General features: G+C 49.9%; 1 protein-coding gene across 1 annotated transcript; it reads left to right on the forward strand.

Annotated features, from left to right (window-relative positions):
- The first annotated feature begins 1,480 nt into the window (after nucleotides 1–1,480).
- Nucleotides 1,481–18,579, forward strand: mrpl57 (mitochondrial ribosomal protein L57). Its single transcript, XM_041181285.1, has 2 exons — nucleotides 1,481–1,571; nucleotides 17,949–18,579. Exon 2 carries the CDS (start codon nucleotides 17,965–17,967, stop codon nucleotides 18,274–18,276), a length of 312 nt encoding a protein of 103 aa, XP_041037219.1. The 5' UTR covers nucleotides 1,481–1,571; nucleotides 17,949–17,964; the 3' UTR covers nucleotides 18,277–18,579.
- The last annotated feature ends 1,630 nt before the right edge of the window (nucleotides 18,580–20,209 follow it).

The raw sequence follows: 20,209 nt of genomic DNA on the forward strand, positions 1-20,209 counted from the left end.
CCAAAATCACTCCGATTTCAGTTATTGGGCTCCATTATGCAGTTGGTACTTGTGTGCGGGTTCACTCAGAAACTGAGTTCCAGGTCATTGTTGACTCCTTCTTCAAAGCATATGAGAAAATGGGCCTTTCGTTAAATACCCAAAAACCAAGGTCCTCTTCCAACCATCTCCCACAACACTACACCTTCCCCCATCAATTAAGATCCAATGGCGAGATCCAGGAAAATGTGGACAAAATTCATAATCACCTCAAATGTGCCAGCTCAGCCTTCAGCTGACTGGGAAAAAGAGTATTTGAAGACCAGGATCTCAAACCTGAGGCCAAGGTAATAGTTTACCAGGCAGCAGTGATCCCAATTCTCCTACATGTTTTGGAAACTTGGACAACCTACAACAGGCACCTCAAAGCACTTGAGAATTACCACCACTGGTGCCTTCGCAAGATCCTCCAAATCCAGTGGAAATAAAGGCAGTCCAATAACAGCATCCTCTCTCAAGCTAATGTTCCAAGCATCAAGGCACTAATCACTCAAAACCATATTCGCTACATGTCGCTCGTATGTCTGACACCAATTCCTGAAGGAATTGCACTACTCAGAACTGGAGGTTCCCAGGACAGCAGGTTGTGTGTCCAGAGGTGTTTAGGTGGTGATGGGGGGTGGGGGGGCAGGGGGGATGATTGGGGGGGTGGTAGGGGGCCACGGCTGGGCGTGGGGTGTGTAAATGTTGGATGATGAGGGATAGTGGGTGGTTGTTGGGTGACACACCATGTTATGTGTGACAGGCAATATTAGGGCCAGTCGGAGTTTACGGCAGAGCAACTCTACACGAGTCCAGCGGCGGGATAGACCCTATTCCTCCAGCCGTTCAGAAAAGTCTGTCCTTGGTGGCTAAGCTCGGGTGAGTTCCCACTGCCGGCAAACAAACGACCCCAATCCTGGCGATAGCTGAGACAGGTTATATTAACGTCTATCTCTCGGTACCGCCGGACCTAAGTGTGACTTGAGTTAGCTTGATACTTCTCTACTCCCCCCCCCCCCCAAACTCCACCTTGGTCCAGCAGCATCGGCGGAGAAGAAAAGAGCTGACGTTTCGAGTCCTCATGACCCTGCTGAGTTTTTCCAGGTAATTCTGTTTTTGTTTTGGATTTCCAGCATCCGCAGTTTTGTTGTTTTTATCTCTATATTTCACCCCTCTCCTTATATTCACTCAGTTCCGTGGAAGAGTCGTGAGGACTCGAAACGTCAACTCTTTTCTTCTCCGCCGATGCTGCCAGACCTGCTGAGTTTTTCCAGGTAATTCTGTTTGCGTTTTAGCTTGATATTAATCCACCTGCAGTTTCCTCTCCAAACAATCGGAGCTGAGCCGCTTTCAGGGTCTTTTAGTACAAGGTGTCACCCGTAGCAGCCAATCGAATGGAGCCACCAATCAGAATGCCGATTGCCGGAGGTAGCCAATAGTATTGCCCTTTGCTTGTGCAGTCTGTGGCGGCGTGGGCCAATCGAATGAAGGGTTATTCCGAGGTGGTTTCTGGTTCTGCGGAGCTGGTTAGTGGACAGAGTGAGAGGCCGGTGAGTGAGAGATCTAAGAAGCGAACCTGGCCGGAGAAGTGGGAGGATCCTGTAATTCTTTTCACAGAAAGAGGGAGGTTGTAAACTCTCCGGCTCAGGCGAGGGGCTGCCGCCCCCAACATGAACCGGACTCTGATTCTGCCTCAGCTGCTCCCAGCCTTTCGCGTTTGTTGCACGTTTCCAATGCCCGCGTAAAGGGGACGTTGAGTGAGGCGAAGTTGTAGTGGGAAATAAATCGGAAAAAACTGAGCGAGTTTCTCTCGCCCTCCTTCCCCTCTATGTCTGTTTCTCCTTCCCCACTGTCTGTGGCTGTCTCCTCCTTCCCCACTCTGTGTCGGTCTCTCCTCCTTCCCCACTCTGTCAGTGTCGGTCTCCTCCTTCCCCACTCTGTCAGTGTCGGTCTCCTCCTTCCCCACTCTGTCTGTGTCTGTCTCCTCCTTCCCCACTCTGTCTGTGTCTGTCTCCTCCTTCCCCACTCTATCTGTGTCTGTGTCTCCACCTTCCCCACTCTTGTGTCTGTGTCTCCACTTTCCCCACTCTTGTGTCTGTGTCTCCACTTTCCCCACTCTGTGTTTGTCTCTCCTTCCCCACTCTGTCTGTCTCTCCTCCTTCCCCACTCTGTCTGTCTCTCCTCCTTCCCCACTCTGTCTGTCTCTCCTCCTTCCCCACTCTGTCTGTCTCTCCTCCTTCCCCACTCTGTCTGTCTCTCCTCCTTCCCCACTCTGTCTGTCTCTCCTCCTTCCCCACTCTGTCTGTCTCTCCTCCTTCCCCACTCTGTCTGTCTCTCCTCCTTCCCCACTCTGTCTGTCTCTCCTCCTTCCCCACTCTGTCTGTCTCTCCTCCTTCCCCACTCTGTCTGTCTCTCCTCCTTCCCCACTCTGTCTGTCTCTCCTCCTTCCCCACTCTGTCTGTCTCTCCTCCTTCCCCACTCTGTCTGTCTCTCCTCCTTCCCCACTCTGTCTGTCTCTCCTCCTTCCCCACTCTGTCTGTCTCTCCTCCTTCCCCACTCTGTCTGTCTCTCCTCCTTCCCCACTCTGTCTGTCTCTCCTCCTTCCCCACTCTGTCTGTCTCTCCTCCTTCCCCACTCTGTCTGTCTCTCCTCCTTCCCCACTCTGTCTGTCTCTCCTCCTTCCCCACTCTGTCTGTCTCTCCTCCTTCCCCACTCTGTCTGTCTCTCCTCCTTCCCCACTCTGTCTGTCTCTCCTCCTTCCCCACTCTGTCTGTCTCTCCTCCTTCCCCACTCTGTCTGTCTCTCCTCCTTCCCCACTCTGTCTGTCTCTCCTCCTTCCCCACTCTGTCTGTCTCTCCTCCTTCCCCACTCTGTCTGTCTCTCCTCCTTCCCCACTCTGTCTGTCTCTCCTCCTTCCCCACTCTGTCTGTCTCTCCTCCTTCCCCACTCTGTCTGTCTCTCCTCCTTCCCCACTCTGTCTGTCTCTCCTCCTTCCCCACTCTGTCTGTCTCTCCTCCTTCCCCACTCTGTCTGTCTCTCCTCCTTCCCCACTCTGTCTGTCTCTCCTCCTTCCCCACTCTGTCTGTCTCTCCTCCTTCCCCACTCTGTCTGTCTCTCCTCCTTCCCCACTCTGTCTGTCTCTCCTCCTTCCCCACTCTGTCTGTCTCTCCTCCTTCCCCACTCTGTCTGTCTCTCCTCCTTCCCCACTCTGTCTGTCTCTCCTCCTTCCCCACTCTGTCTGTCTCTCCTCCTTCCCCACTCTGTCTGTCTCTCCTCCTTCCCCACTCTGTCTGTCTCTCCTCCTTCCCCACTCTGTCTGTCTCTCCTCCTTCCCCACTCTGTCTGTCTCTCCTCCTTCCCCACTCTGTCTGTCTCTCCTCCTTCCCCACTCTGTCTGTCTCTCCTCCTTCCCCACTCTGTCTGTCTCTCCTCCTTCCCCACTCTGTCTGTCTCTCCTCCTTCCCCACTCTGTCTGTCTCTCCTCCTTCCCCACTCTGTCTGTCTCTCCTCCTTCCCCGCTCTGTCTGTCTCTCCTCCTTCCCCGCTCTGTCTGTCTCTCCTCCTTCCCCGCTCTGTCTGTCTCTCCTCCTTCCCCGCTCTGTCTGTCTCTCCTCCTTCCCCGCTCTGTCTGTCTCTCCTCCTTCCCCGCTCTGTCTGTCTCTCCTCCTTCCCCGCTCTGTCTGTCTCTCCTCCTTCCCCGCTCTGTCTGTCTCTCCTCCTTCCCCGCTCTGTCTGTCTCTCCTCCTTCCCCGCTCTGTCTGTCTCTCCTCCTTCCCCGCTCTGCCTGTCTCTCCTCCTTCCCCGCTCTGCCTGTCCCTGTCCCTCCCTTCCCCGCTCTGCCTGTCCCTGTCCCTCCCTTCCCCGCTCTGCCTGTCCCTGTCCCTCCCTTCCCCGCTCTGCCTGTCCCTGTCCCTCCCTTCCCCGCTCTGCCTGTCCCTGTCCCTCCCTTCCCCGCTCTGCCTGTCCCTGTCCCTCCCTTCCCCGCTCTGCCTGTCCCTGTCCCTCCCTTCCCCGCTCTGCCTGTCCCTGTCCCTCCCTTCCCCGCTCTGCCTGTCCCTGTCCCTCCCTTCCCCGCTCTGCCTGTCCCTGTCCCTCCCTTCCCCGCTCTGCCTGTCCCTGTCCCTCCCTTCCCCGCTCTGCCTGTCCCTGTCCCTCCCTTCCCCGCTCTGCCTGTCCCTGTCCCTCCCTTCCCCGCTCTGCCTGTCCCTGTCCCTCCCTTCCCCGCTCTGCCTGTCCCTGTCCCTCCCTTCCCCGCTCTGCCTGTCCCTGTCCCTCCCTTCCCCGCTCTGCCTGTCCCTGTCCCTCCCTTCCCCGCTCTGCCTGTCCCTGTCCACCTCTCCTTCCCCGCTCTGCCTGTCCCTGTCCACCTCTCCTTCCCCGCTCTGCCTGTCCCTGTCCACCTCTCCTTCCCCGCTCTGCCTGTCCCTGTCCACCTCTCCTTCCCCGCTCTGCCTGTCCCTGTCCACCTCTCCTTCCCCGCTCTGCCTGTCCCTGTCCACCTCTCCTTCCCCGCTCTGCCTGTCCCTGTCCACCTCTCCTTCCCCGCTCTGCCTGTCCCTGTCCACCTCTCCTTCCCCGCTCTGCCTGTCCCTGTCCACCTCTCCTTCCCCGCTCTGCCTGTCCCTGTCCACCTCTCCTTCCCCGCTCTGCCTGTCCCTGTCCACCTCTCCTTCCCCGCTCTGCCTGTCCCTGTCCACCTCTCCTTCCCCGCTCTGCCTGTCCCTGTCCACCTCTCCTTCCCCGCTCTGCCTGTCCCTGTCCACCTCTCCTTCCCCGCTCTGCCTGTCCCTGTCCACCTCTCCTTCCCCGCTCTGCCTGTCCCTGTCCACCTCTCCTTCCCCGCTCTGCCTGTCCCTGTCCACCTCTCCTTCCCCGCTCTGCCTGTCCCTGTCCACCTCTCCTTCCCCGCTCTGCCTGTCCCTGTCCACCTCTCCTTCCCCGCTCTGCCTGTCCCTGTCCACCTCTCCTTCCCCGCTCTGCCTGTCCCTGTCCACCTCTCCTTCCCCGCTCTGCCTGTCCCTGTCCACCTCTCCTTCCCCGCTCTGCCTGTCCCTGTCCACCTCTCCTTCCCCGCTCTGCCTGTCCCTGTCCACCTCTCCTTCCCCGCTCTGCCTGTCCCTGTCCACCTCTCCTTCCCCGCTCTGCCTGTCCCTGTCCACCTCTCCTTCCCCGCTCTGCCTGTCCCTGTCCACCTCTCCTTCCCCGCTCTGCCTGTCCCTGTCCACCTCTCCTTCCCCGCTCTGCCTGTCCCTGTCCACCTCTCCTTCCCCGCTCTGCCTGTCCCTGTCCACCTCTCCTTCCCCGCTCTGCCTGTCCCTGTCCACCTCTCCTTCCCCGCTCTGCCTGTCCCTGTCCACCTCTCCTTCCCCGCTCTGCCTGTCCCTGTCCACCTCTCCTTCCCCGCTCTGCCTGTCCCTGTCCACCTCTCCTTCCCCGCTCTGCCTGTCCCTGTCCACCTCTCCTTCCCCGCTCTGCCTGTCCCTGTCCACCTCTCCTTCCCCGCTCTGCCTGTCCCTGTCCACCTCTCCTTCCCCGCTCTGCCTGTCCCTGTCCACCTCTCCTTCCCCGCTCTGCCTGTCCCTGTCCACCTCTCCTTCCCCGCTCTGCCTGTCCCTGTCCACCTCTCCTTCCCCGCTCTGCCTGTCCCTGTCCACCTCTCCTTCCCCGCTCTGCCTGTCCCTGTCCACCTCTCCTTCCCCGCTCTGCCTGTCCCTGTCCACCTCTCCTTCCCCGCTCTGCCTGTCCCTGTCCACCTCTCCTTCCCCGCTCTGCCTGTCCCTGTCCACCTCTCCTTCCCCGCTCTGCCTGTCCCTGTCCACCTCTCCTTCCCCGCTCTGCCTGTCCCTGTCCACCTCTCCTTCCCCGCTCTGCCTGTCCCTGTCCACCTCTCCTTCCCCGCTCTGCCTGTCCCTGTCCACCTCTCCTTCCCCGCTCTGCCTGTCCCTGTCCACCTCTCCTTCCCCGCTCTGCCTGTCCCTGTCCACCTCTCCTTCCCCGCTCTGCCTGTCCCTGTCCACCTCTCCTTCCCCGCTCTGCCTGTCCCTGTCCACCTCTCCTTCCCCGCTCTGCCTGTCCCTGTCCACCTCTCCTTCCCCGCTCTGCCTGTCCCTGTCCACCTCTCCTTCCCCGCTCTGCCTGTCCCTGTCCACCTCTCCTTCCCCGCTCTGCCTGTCCCTGTCCACCTCTCCTTTCCCGCTCTGCCTGTCCCTGTCCACCTCTCCTTTCCCGCTCTGCCTGTCCCTGTCCACCTCTCCTTTCCCGCTCTGCCTGTCCCTGTCCACCTCTCCTTTCCCGCTCTGCCTGTCCCTGTCCACCTCTCCTTTCCCGCTCTGCCTGTCCCTGTCCACCTCTCCTTTCCCGCTCTGCCTGTCCCTGTCCACCTCTCCTTTCCCGCTCTGCCTGTCCCTGTCCACCTCTCCTTTCCCGCTCTGCCTGTCCCTGTCCACCTCTCCTTTCCCGCTCTGCCTGTCCCTGTCCACCTCTCCTTTCCCGCTCTGCCTGTCCCTGTCCACCTCTCCTTTCCCGCTCTGCCTGTCCCTGTCCACCTCTCCTTTCCCGCTCTGCCTGTCCCTGTCCACCTCTCCTTTCCCGCTCTGCCTGTCCCTGTCCACCTCTCCTTTCCCGCTCTGCCTGTCCCTGTCCACCTCTCCTTTCCCGCTCTGCCTGTCCCTGTCCACCTCTCCTTTCCCGCTCTGCCTGTCCCTGTCCACCTCTCCTTTCCCGCTCTGCCTGTCCCTGTCCACCTCTCCTTTCCCGCTCTGCCTGTCCCTGTCCACCTCTCCTTTCCCGCTCTGCCTGTCCCTGTCCACCTCTCCTTTCCCGCTCTGCCTGTCCCTGTCCACCTCTCCTTTCCCGCTCTGCCTGTCCCTGTCCACCTCTCCTTTCCCGCTCTGCCTGTCCCTGTCCACCTCTCCTTTCCCGCTCTGCCTGTCCCTGTCCACCTCTCCTTTCCCGCTCTGCCTGTCCCTGTCCACCTCTCCTTTCCCGCTCTGCCTGTCCCTGTCCACCTCTGCTTTCCCGCTCTGCCTGTCCCTGTCCACCTCTGCTTTCCCGCTCTGCCTGTCCCTGTCCACCTCTCCTTTCCCGCTCTGCCTGTCCCTGTCCACCTCTCCTTTCCCGCTCTGCCTGTCCCTGTCCACCTCTCCTTTCCCGCTCTGCCTGTCCCTGTCCACCTCTCCTTTCCCGCTCTGCCTGTCCCTGTCCACCTCTCCTTTCCCGCTCTGCCTGTCCCTGTCCACCTCTCCTTTCCCGCTCTGCCTGTCCCTGTCCACCTCTCCTTTCCCGCTCTGCCTGTCCCTGTCCACCTCTCCTTTCCCGCTCTGCCTGTCCCTGTCCACCTCTCCTTTCCCCCTCTGCCTGTCCCTGTCCACCTCTCCTTTCCCCCTCTGCCTGTCCCTGTCCACCTCTCCTTTCCCCCTCTGCCTGTCCCTGTCCACCTCTCCTTTCCCGCTCTGCCTGTCCCTGTCCACCTCTCCTTTCCCGCTCTGCCTGTCCCTGTCCACCTCTCCTTTCCCGCTCTGCCTGTCCCTGTCCACCTCTCCTTTCCCGCTCTGCCTGTCCCTGTCCACCTCTCCTTTCCCGCTCTGCCTGTCCCTGTCCACCTCTGTTTTCCCACGGTCTGCCTGCCGCTCCCTGCCCTTCTCGCTGCCTCTCCTTTCCCGCTCTGCCCCACCCCTTGCTGATTTGGCGATGATACAGTGACTCAACGACCCAAGGCTCTGGTCAGCTCCCAGTCTGAGGCTGCGCATGGGCCTCTAGCTCAGTGTGCAGGACTGACCCCCTGTACTGGGACCCAGTGGAGCTGGAGGTGGAGGGGAGCTGCTGATGGAGCCAGGTGTCCTGCTGCCTTTCTTCGCCCCGCCCTGGTTTTCTCTCACCTCCCTACTCAACCAGCAACTGGCAGCTTCCTGTCCTTGCCCTGCTTTCCTGCTCCCAGAGCTCGGGCTTTGCTCTCTCCACGCAGCCTGGGCCTCTGAGGACTGCAGCCGAGGCTCAGGCATCGGAACATGGCGATGGCTGGTCCACAGCATAGCACTTGGAGGCATGGGGGCAGGATTTTGACCGCTCTCGGGAGATGGGCTGGGAAGTGTGAGGCCTAAAATGGTGGAGACATATGCATGTGATATGTTTTTTTGAAATGTCACTGTGGGCTGGATGAAAAAGGCAATGAGCTGGATCTGCCCATGGCGGCTGGGGTGGGGGGCTTCCCACCCCTGCTTTAATGCGATGGCTGAGCTAAACATTTTGCTTGCTTTCCTTTCCCATTCTTTTTCCTCCCCCTCTGCCTCCACCTCTCTCTCCCCTTTTCCTCCCTCCCCCTACTTTCCCCTTTCCTCCCCCCTCTCTCTATGTGTCACTTGTTGGCTCCCTCTCTCCTTTCCCACTCTCTCTCTCACCCACCCCTGTCCAGGCAGTGAGTCAAGAGTCATATGCACATGATATATTTTTTTGTAACTTCACTGCGGGCCAGATCCAGCCCCTGCGCCGAGGGTTCACACTCCTGTAATAATGAGTGGATATTGGTTTCAAAATGTAAGGTCATACTTGACCAACCTTATTGAAGTCTTCAAAGAAGTAACAGAAAGAGTTGCTGAGGGTAATGCAATAGGTATAAAATATTTGAATTTTCAAAAGGTCTTTAATAAGGTATTGTATAGTAGACTCTTGATTAAAGACAAAGCATATGGAGTTGGGACAAGTAGCAGAATGCATAGCAAGCTGGCTAAATAAGTACTGGGGTTCATTTCATGAAGAGCAGAATCGAAAGGCAGAGGTTATTAAATTTGTATCTTCTTGGGCAGTCCCTTAGGGTCGAGGATGGCTTGCTTCTGATTTAAGAATGAGTCCTCAGGTGACTGAAGAGTCCAGTGTGCGACCTATAGTCTCTGTCACAGGTGGGACAGATGGTGTTAGGGGGAAACGGATGGGTGGGGTTTCTGGGTTGCCACGCATTCCTTTCACTGTTGACAATTGGCTTCAGCTAGCCCTTGACGATGGGACTTGAGGTGTTCAGCTCTTCCCGGATGCTTTCTCTCCACTTAGCTGGTCTTGGGCCAGGGATTCCCAGATGTCGGTGGTGATGTTGCACTTTTTCAAGGAGGCTTTGATGCTGTCCTTGGAGCGTTTCCTCTGACTTCCTGGGGCTTGCTTGCCGTGTTGAAGCTCTGAGTAGAGCGCTTGTTTTAGTCTCGTGTCAGGCATACACACGCTGTGACCTGCCCAGCGAAGCTGATTGAACGTGGTCAGTGCTTTGATGCTGGGGATGTTGGCCTGAGCAAGAATACTGACGGTGCCTATCATGCTAATGGATTTGCAGGATCTTGCGGAGGCAGTGCTGGTGGTACTTCTCCAGAGTTTTGAGATGCTTCCTGTTCATAGTTCACATCTCTGAGCCATATATAAGGGCGGGTATGTTATGACACAGCAGTTGGTAAAGGCTGAGTTATTTAAAATCCCAGAGGGAATTTTTAAACAACTGTCATAACCTTTATTTTCAATTGGTATGTTTGAGATGCAGCTCTGAATTAGAGAAAAAAACCACCAGGCCTTGAGGTGTTTTATATAAATTAAATTAAATATTTATTAATTTAATAACATATACATGTCTACAAATTACTACCATAACTTTTAAACAAACCCCCAAATTAATCACTCCCCAGGTAATCTTCCACAAAACAATAACCCATAGACTTAGCAGACACCAGGCAAAGCACAGTTTATCTTATGAATTCAAAATTAGGTTCCTTTCTGTTTGGTTCCTTCGCGCAGTTGTAGGCTTACAGGCGGCTTAGATATTATATGCCCCTGACCTGCACACACAAACGTCTCTCGGGTTATACCTAACCTTCCCTTTGAATGTAAATTCTCATTGTATCACCAGGCCCTTTGAGCTCCATCTCTTTTAACAATGAAACCTCTTTCATAGTACCAATTTTATTGGTAATGTAGCCATATTGCTTGGTGTCTCCTAGCTAGGTGCAAGATTTCACCCCCAATCTTTGAAAATGGTTTATTCAACAAAAGCAAATGTACCCTCTACCTCACTGTTTAACATCTCAAAACTACTGTATGTCAAGCAACCACACTAGGTGGCTTTAATCCAATTAAGACACACCCACTGACACAGACCCTACTACAGTCCAATTTAAAATAACTTCCAACAACATTATATACATTAGTAACTTCATTATAGGTATCACTACTGTTCTGTAGACCATGAGGTTGGTGTTGGGTTTGGGGTCCTGGTCTTCACACACACTTCCTCAGGCAGCCGAACACTTTGCTGGCACACTGAAGGCAGTGTTGAACCTTGTCATCAATGTCTGCCCTTGTTGACAGTGGGCTTCCAAGATATGGAAAGTGGTCCACGTTGTCCAAGGCCTCGTCGTGGATTTGGATAACCTGGGAGGAGTTGGGGGGGGGGGTGGTGCAAAGCGGTGTGAAGGGGGCAAGTTGATAGAGGATCTTTGTCTTGAGGATGTTTAGTGTTAGGCCCAGGCTCTCGTACGCCTCGGTGAAGGTATTGACAGTGGCTTGGAGATCAGCCTCCAAGTGTGCGCAGACGCAAGCGTCATCTGCATGATGTAGTTCAGTGACAGAGGATGGGATGGCCTTGGGTCTGACCTGCAGGCAGCAGAGGTTGAACAGGTTCTCACTTGTTGTTAGTTTAGCTCCATTCCTGTGGGGAGCTTGCTGAGGGTGAGAGGGGGCATTGCGGCAAGGAAGATCGAGAAGAGTGTTGGTACGATGACACAGCCCGTCCAAATGTGAATTGGGTCATTCAACAGCTAAAGAGCAACAAGGCATCAGAAGTAGATGAAATCCCTGCCAAAGCACTAAAGCATGGCAGAGAAGCATGATTGGCACGAATACATGGCCTTTATCTCAATGGAGGAGAGCATGCCAGGAGATCTCAGACGCCGTAATCATGACCATCTTCAAGAAAAGTGACAAGTCCGACTGTGTTAACTATAGCAGAATCTCTCAGCTGTCAGCCACAGTAAAGGTCATCACAAGAATTCTCAAATGCCGTCTCCCTGTGGTTGAAGAGCTCCTTCAAGAGTCACAATGTGGATTCCGCTCGCTAAGAGGCACAACAAACATGATCTTCATCGCGCGGCAACTGCAAGAGAAATGCAGGGAACAGCACCAGCCCTAAATTATAGAACCGTGGTTAAACCACATTTGAAGTACTGTACTTAGTTCTGGTCACCATATTTTAAAAAGGATAGGTATTGGAGAAGGTCCAAAACCAATTCACAAAGATGATACCAGAACTTATCAAAAAAGGCTGAACAGGCTGGGGCTCACTTTAGAAAAAAGAATGCTATGGTGTGACTGATAGAGCTCTTTCAAGATTTTGAATTGATAGATATAAAGAAAATGTTTCCTGTTGTGGGGAGTCCAAAACTAGAGCTCATAATACAGTATAAAATAGTTGTTAATAAATTCATTAGGGAATTCAGAAGAAACTTTTCTTGAAGAGTATTAAGAATATGAAATTTGCTACCACATGAGTTGTTAAGGCAAATAGCATAGATGTATTTAAGAGGAAGGTAATTAAGCTCATGAGGGAGAAAGGAATTCAAGGATATGTTGGTAGGGTTAGGTGAAGTAAAGTGGGAGGAGGCTTGTGTGGAACATAAACCCTGGCATTGGCCAGTTGGGTCAAGTAATTTGTTTCAGTGCTGTAGAGTCTATCTGACTATTTAACTCTGATTTTCTCCAGGCGAACATCTGTATTATGGAAGTCATTGCTTTGCCCCTCACCACTCACTTCCTCCTCTTCCAAAAACCCCCAACCACTCATTCATGCACACAGTCAGACCAAAACCTCACATCCTGTTCACTCCAACATCGAGGTTCAGTCCTTGCATCCTATCGATCGGCATGATATTTCCATTTCTGTCTTTGCAACATTGTTTGCTGTACTTCAGTCCTTCTGTTGTTCACTTATTTGTTCTGTTGTCATCTCGAATTAATTTCGCAAATGTGGACCTGTGGGATGCAATTTGCTCCTGATAATTTTTATGGGGAAAAGTGGATCAATTATCTAGCAATTCAAATTCAGCAACTGGAATAAGTCAGCAATTGAGAGATTTTTAGTGCGATTTGCATCCAATTGATCCAGTAATTTGAATTAAATGACTTAAATTTATGTAATGGTATGGTTTTAACACAATTGAAAAGTCTTGATAAATTGTGTTCTTATTAGGTCAATCTAATTTAAATCATATTCTGTTGATCACCTTAGTGTCTACCATGTGTGCTTTAGTATAGTCCTTGTATATAGAATAAAGGCAAAGATTTTCATATTTACATGTAGGGACTTATTGCAAATATTGACATGTTACTAGCCTAATTTCTGAAAGTTAGCAGTAACAACAACTTGCATTTTATATAACATTTTGAACATAGGAAAATATCCTAATGAACTAAACAGGGATGTACTCAGAGTGACGCAGCCAAATGAGAAGTTATTAGATGGGATATTCAAAAGCTTGGCCAAAGAGTTAGGTTTCAATGAGGCCTTTAAAGGAAGATACAGAGGAAGAGAGGTTTAGTGAAGGATTCCAGACCTTAAGTTGCAGATGGCTGAAGGCACAGTTGCCAATGTTGGGATGAAGAGGGTGTGAAATGCATGAGATCAAAGTTGGAGGAACAGAGTTCTTGTAGAGATAGGAGAGTTAAAAAAAGAAAGATCTTTCATTTCTATGGCACCTTTCATGACTTCAGAATATCCAAATTGTTGTGGAGCGACTTTTTGAAGTGTAGTCATTGTTGTAATGTACAAAATTCAGCAACCCATTTACACACAGCAAGATCCCACAAACAGCAATGTAATAATGGCCAGTTCATCTGTTTCTTGTGATGTTGGTTGAGGGATAAATATTGGTCTAGACACTGGGGAGAACTGACCTGCACTAGTTCAACTGGTGCTGTGGAGTCTTTTACATCTTTGAGAGGGCAAACAGATGTCATTTTGACATCTCTCCTGAAAGACAACATGGCAGACAGTGCAGCACTCTCTCAGTACTGTGCTGGAGCGTAAACCCTGATTATCGTGCTCAAACTTCTGGAGTTGCACTTGAGCCCACAATCTACTGACTCAGGTGAGAGTGCTATTAATTGAGCCATAGCAACATTTGACAGAGGGATTTGAACACTAAGTTTAAATTTCCTTGGAGCCAATATAGGCAGCTGAAGAGAACTTGTTGCAGCCTAGGGTATCAGCATCAGAGTTTTGGAGATGCAGAAGTTTATGGAGGGTGAAAGATGGGAGGCCAGCCAGAAGAGCATTGAAATAGTAGAGTCTAGAGGCAACAAGGATATAAATGAGAATTTCAATGCACTGTTTTTGTGGTGGAAAAGCTTTCGGGTTATAAACTGCTTGGAGTCAAAAAAGGACCCCAAGGCTGCAAACAGTCTGGTTCGGTGCAAGACAGTGGCTAGGGAAGGGAATGGAAATTTTTTTTTCTATTCATTCATGGGATGTGGGCATCACTGTCTAGGCCTGCATTTATTGCTCATCCCTAATTGCCCTTGAGAAGTTGGTGGTGAGCTCCCTCTTGAACCACTGCAGTCCATGTAGTGTAGATACACTCATTGTGCTGTTAGGGAGAGAGTTCCAGGATTTTGACCCAGCGACAGTGAAGGAATGGTGATATGTTTCTAAGTCAGGATGTTATGTGCTTGGAGGGAAACTTCCAGGTGGTGGTGTTCCCATCTGTCTGCTGCCCTTGTCCTTCTAGATAGTAATGGTCATGGGTTTGGGTGGTGCTGCATTGTTGAGTTCCTGCAATTCATCTTGTAGATGGTACACACTGCTGCCACTGTGTGTCAGTTCTGGAGGGTGTGAATGTTTGTGAAGAGGGTGTGAATCAAGTGGGCTGGTTTGGCCTGGACGATGTTGAGCTTCCTAAGTGTTGTTGGAGCTGCACTAATCCAGGCAAGCGGAGAGTGTTCCATCAAACACATGACTTGTGCCTTGTAGATGGTGGACAGGCTTTGGGGAGTTAGGTGAATTACTTGCCACACGATTCCTAGTCTCTGACCTGCTCTTGTAGCCACGGCATTTCTGATCAGTGAAAACGCCTAGGATGTTGATAGTGGGGCTTTCGATGATAGTAATGCCATTGAATATCAAGGGACAACATTAGATTCTCTCTTGTTGGACATGGTCACTGCTTGGCATTTGTGTAGCGTGAATATTATTTGCCACTTGTCAGCCCAAACCTGGATATTGTCCAGGCCTTGCTGCATTTAGACATGGACTGCTTCAGTATCTGAGGAGTCTCAAATGGTGCTGAACATTGTGCAATCATCAGCGAACATTCTCACTTCTGACCTTATGAAGGAAGGTTAGTGATGAAGCAGCTGAAGATCATTGGGCCGAGGAAACTACCCTGAGGAACTCCTGCAGTGATGCCCTGCAACTGAGACGATCGACTCCCAATGACCACAATCATCTTTCTTTGTGCTAGGTATGACTCCAACCAACAGAGTTTTCCCCCTGATTTCCATTGTCTCCAATTTTGCTAGGGCTCCTTGATGCCACACTTGATCAAATGCAGCCTTGATATCAAGGACAGTCACTCTTATCACACCTCTGGGGCTCACCCCTTTTTCCATGTTTGAACCAAGACTGTAATGAGATCAAAAGGCGAGTGACCTTGGCAGAACCCAAACTGAGCATCAGCAAGCAGGTTATTGCTTAGCAAGTGCCGCTTGATAGCACTGTTGATGATCCCTTCCATCACTTTACCAATGATCAAGAGTAGACTCTTGGGGCAGTAATTGGTCAGGTTGGATTTGCCCTGCTTTTTGTGGACGGGACATACCTGGGCAATTTTCCACATTGCCAGGTAGATGCCAGTGCTGTAGCTGTACTGGAACAACTTGGCTAGAGATGCGACAAATTCTGGAGCATGAGTCTTCTGTAACATTGCTGGAATATTGTCAGGGCCCATAGCCTTTTCAGCATCCAGTGTCTTCAGCCATTTCTTGATATCATGTGGAGTGAATCGGATTGACTGAAGACTGGCATCTGTGATGCTGGGGATCTGCGGAGAAGGTCGCGATGGATCATCCACTCAGCATTTTTGGCTGATGATTGTTGCAACTGCTTCAGCCTTATCTTTCGCACTGCTGTGCTGGGCTCCTCCATCATTGAGGATGGGGATATTTGTGGAGCCGCCACCTCCAGTGAGCTGTTTAACTGCCTACCACCATTCACAGCTGGATGTGGCAGGACTGCAGAGGTTAGGTTTGATCCATTGGTTGTGGGATTGCTTATCTCTGTCTATCCCATGCTGCTTACATTGTTTGGCACACAAATAGTACAGTTGTTGAATCATCAGGTTGATGCCTCACTTTTAGGTATGCCTGGTGCTGCACTGGCATGCCCTCTTGCACTCTTCATTGAGCCAGGGTTGATCCCCTGGCTTGGTGGTAATGGTAGACTGTGGGATATGTCAGGCCATGAGGTTACAGATTGTGTTCGAGTACAATTCTGTTGCTGATGATGATCCAAAGCACCTCATGGATTCCCAGTCTTGAGTTTCTAGTTCTATTTGAAATCTATCCCTTTTAGCACGGTGTTCATGCCACACAACATCATTGAGGGTACCCTCAATGTGAAGACAGGATTTCATCTCCACAAGGACTGTTCGGAGGTCACTCCTACTGATACAGTTATGGACAGGTGCATATATGGCAGGCAGGTTGGTAAGGATAAGGTCAAGAATGTTTTCCCCTCTTGTTGGTTCCCTCACTACCTGCCGCAGACCCAGTCTAGCAGCTATGTCTTTTAGGTTTCGGCCAGCTCATTCTGTGATGGTGCTACCAAGCCACTCTTGGTAATGGATATTGAAGCCCCCCCACCCAGAGTACATTCTGCACTCTTGCCACCCTTGGTGCTTCCTCCATGTGGTGTTCAACATGGAGGAGCACTGATTCATCAGTTGAAGGGGTGGCTGGTATGTGGTAATCAGCAGGAGGTTTCTTTTCCCATATTTGACCTGATGCCATGAGACTTCATGGGGTCCGCAGTCGATGTTGAGGACTTCTGACTGTATACCACTATGCCGCCAGCTCTGCTGGGTCTGTCCTGCTGGTGGGACAGGACATACCCAGGGATGGTGATGGTGGTGTCTGGGACATTATCTGTAAGGTATGATTTGGTGAATATGACTATGTCAGGCTGTTGTTTGACTAGTCTGAGACAGCTCTCCTAATTTCGGCACAAGCTCCCAGATGTTAGAAAGGAGGACTTTGCAGTGTCGACAGGGCTGAGTTTGCCGTTGTCCCTTCCGGTGTCTAAGTCAATGCCAAGTGGTCTGTCTGGTTTCATTCCTTGTAGGCTTCATAGTTGTTTGATACAACAGGGCATTTAAGAGTCAACCACATTACTGTGGGCCTGGAGTCACATGTAGTACAGACCAGGTAAGGGCGGCAGATTTCCTTCCCTAAAGGGACATTTGTGTACCACATGGGTTTTTACAACAATGATTTCATGGTCATCATTAGACTGTTAATTCCACATTTTTATTGAATTCAAATTCAACCATCTGCATGGTGGGATTCGAACCCTGGATCCCAGAGCATTATTCTGGGATTCTTGATTACTAGGCCAGTGACAATACCACTACGCCACTGCCTCCCCAGTATTGGCGTATTGTTGAGGGATTAGAGTTTGTGATAGGGTCCAAAGACTGAACTGGGCTTGGAGGAGGATGGTATGGTTGCCATGACAAAGGTTGCAGAGCAGTTGCGAAGGTTAGTGCACCACCATCAGAGAGGATCATTTGCGACTTGATTGGCTCTGTTTCACTACTGTGGCACAGGTGTTAGCCTGATTGGAGAGGTTCAAATTTTGTGAAACTTATTAACTTGATTTGGTTAAAAATTATAGTGTGTTGCACTGTGATAATTACAGCAAATTTACAGCTCTGAACCTGCTATTTGGCCCACTGGTCTAATGTCTCTGCTCCACAGAAGCTTCCTCCCACCTTTACTTCATCTAGCTCTATAAGCAGAACCTTATTTCAATACAGTTGCAAAAGCATAAATGTACCGGGCAATTGACCAAATAATTATCTACAACTCTTTTACTAACGTTTATGTAATTTTGGAATTGGCTCCCTAAAGAAATGGCAGCACGTTAGAGCATTGCTGTATTTTGTTGTTTCCAGTGGCAGAAGAATTCTCAGCACTGGACTAGTTTTCAAAATTTCTGACAAAGTATATTTCCTAATTAGTGATTCTGTCAGTATACTGTAAAAGTTGAGTGTCAGCTTGCCTCAGTGGTAGCAATCTCGTCTGAGTCAGAAGGTTATGGGTTTAAGTCCCACTCCAGGGCCTGGATTTGACTACAAATATTGAGGCAGTGTAGCATTACTGGGAGGTGGTGTCTTTTGGATAGGTCCTATCCACCCTCTTTGGTGGATATAAAAGGCCCTGAAGGAAAGTGGCGTGTTCTCCCAATGTCAATGCAAACATTTTTTACTTCTTCAATAGGCTCAGAAGTGAATTATCTGATTATCACTTAATCTCACTGCTGTTTCTAGAACCTTGTTTTGTGGAAATGAACTGCCACATTTATCTACATAACAACAGTGACTGCATTTCAAGAGTCATTAACTGGTTGCAAAGTGATTTGGGAGCCTCTGGAAATGTAAAAGGCATTTTATAATTGTAAGATCAACCTTTGAGGCACTTTGCCGGTATGGAGGTTTTTTTGTCCAGCTGTTCAGATTTAACAGGTTGGCTGTCTCTTTAACAGGTTAATTGCTGAACCTCACATCTGTCGTTTTCTATTTTGTTTTTCAGTAATTTTTAAATTCCCCTTGTATGCAAGAAGGTATTTAATTTTTAATATTTAACTACAAATTATATTCTAATTGTTGATGTTTACTCTTTCTTTCAAGGTAAAGTTGTGGCAAAATGTTTCTTACAGCATTTTTGCTTCGGAAAGGAATTCCAGGCAAACAGTGGATAGGAAAGTACAGACGGCCTAGAAAAATTACCTGGCAAATGATGCGTAATGTAATTAAAAGACTGGAGATCGAAAGGGAGACAGAGTACTGGCTGAGCCGACCCTGGATGACCGTGGAGCAGGAAAGAGGTCATGCAGCACAACGCAGAGCTGAGCGTTGGGAAGCCTTCAAAACTGCCAATGCTGCAACCTTCCCTGAACCTAAGCATATTGAAGAGCATTTAAAACATCTAAATGTAACCAAAAAATGGGGCATGTGAGAAATTTGGCAGAAGAAGCCTTGTTTAATTGAGATGCCAGATCCAATGAAGGGGTTTAAAAAGTGTCCCCTGATTGTTGTGAATTCAAACTGACAATAGAACCATGTGTTATGTATAATTTTTTAATGTTGGAAATGACCTGTGGTCTTCAGTGCAATTCATGACCTGTTAATTGATACCCAGTGAGATTTATATTTGTTCTAACTTTATTCCACTGTCCCTTCTGACAGTTGTACATCTATTAATAACCATGTTATTTAAAAGTGCCAGAAAATTTCTATTAAAAAAAAGATTCATTTAAAAGTGCACTTTTATTTTTCTGGTACGTAATTTCATACTTCTGTTCATATTGACTGGACACTGTAGGAGTTGAGCTTTTGGACTTGCATTTCAAATACAGTTTTTGAAGCTACTTGTTCAAGCTTTTGTTAAAAAGAGAAAACAAGGGGGAATTAGAGGATTTCATGTTAACTCTTTCTGCTCCTCAACCCACCCAGGAATACTATAAGATATTTTTAAAATTCCCATTTGTGGCTCATCAAAATTATATAGACCAGAAACATCCCACGTTCAATATTCAGCCTTTGAACCATTAAACCGTAGAAAAATTATGGCACAGAAAGAGACAATTCAGCCCATCATGTCTGCTGGCTGAAAAAAAAACTAGCCGCCCATTCTAATTCCACCTTCCAGCACCTGGCCCATAGCCTTTCAGCACTTCAGGTGCAGAGCTAGGTACCTTTTAAATGAGCTGAGGGTTTCTGCTTCAGCCACCAATTCAAGCAGCGAATTCCAGACACTTGCCATCCTCTGAGTGAAAATGTTTTTCCGAATATCCCCTCTAATCCTTCTACCAATCACACTAATTCTATACCCCCTGGTAATTTACCTCTCCGCCAGGGGAAACAAGTCTTTCATATCTCTCTAGGTTTTCATAATTTTGTATACCTCGATCAAGTCATCCCTCGAGACTCCTCTGTTTCAAGAAACACAACCCTAGCCTACCTAATCTCTCCTCATAGTTATAATTTTCCACCCCAGCAACATTCTTATAAATCTCTTCTGTACTCTCTGCAGACTAATTATGTCATTCCTGAAATATGTTGACCAAAACTCCAGCTGTGGCCTAACCAACATTTGAGATAGTTCCAGCATTACCTCCTTGCTTTTGTATTCATTACCTCATGCAATAAAGGAAGGTATTCTATACGCCTTCTCTACCACCCTATCTACCTGTCCTGCCACCTTCAGGATCCTGTGGACATACATTCCAAGGTCTCTTACTTCCTCTACCCGTCTCTATATCCTCCTGTTTATGGAGTATTTCACTGCTTTGCCATCCCCAAATGCATTTCCTCTCACTTTTTTGGGTTGAATTCAATTTGCCATTTTTCCACACACTCATTCAAACCATTGATATAGTTCTGGCATCCACATCTATTCGCTTCACTATCAACTACATGGCTGATTTTTGTGTCATCTGCAAATGTCTCCCACATTTAAGTCCAAATCATTAATATATACAACAAATAGCAAGGGACCCAACACTCAGGAAGACCATTGCAAAACACTTTCCATTCGCTAAAGCATCTGTTGATCATTACCCTTTGTTTCCTATTACTGAGCCAATTTTGAATCCAGCCTGCACATACCCCTGTATCCTATGGGATTTTACTTTTCTGACCAGCCTGCCATGTGGGACCTCGTCACATGCCTTACTAAAATCCATGTAAACCACATCTGCTGCACTATCCTCATCAATCCTCCTTGGTACTTCCTCAAAAAATTCAATTAAGTTAATAAGACATGACTTTCCCTTAACCAAACCAGGCTGACTATCCCTGATTAATCCTTTCCAAGTGGCAGTTTATGGTGGCTCAGAATTGATTCTAATAGTTTGCCTACCACTAAAGACAGACTGACCAGCCTATAA

This window comes from Carcharodon carcharias, chromosome 2 (assembly GCF_017639515.1).
Source record: "Carcharodon carcharias isolate sCarCar2 chromosome 2, sCarCar2.pri, whole genome shotgun sequence".
Classification (NCBI taxonomy): domain Eukaryota; kingdom Metazoa; phylum Chordata; class Chondrichthyes; order Lamniformes; family Lamnidae; genus Carcharodon; species Carcharodon carcharias.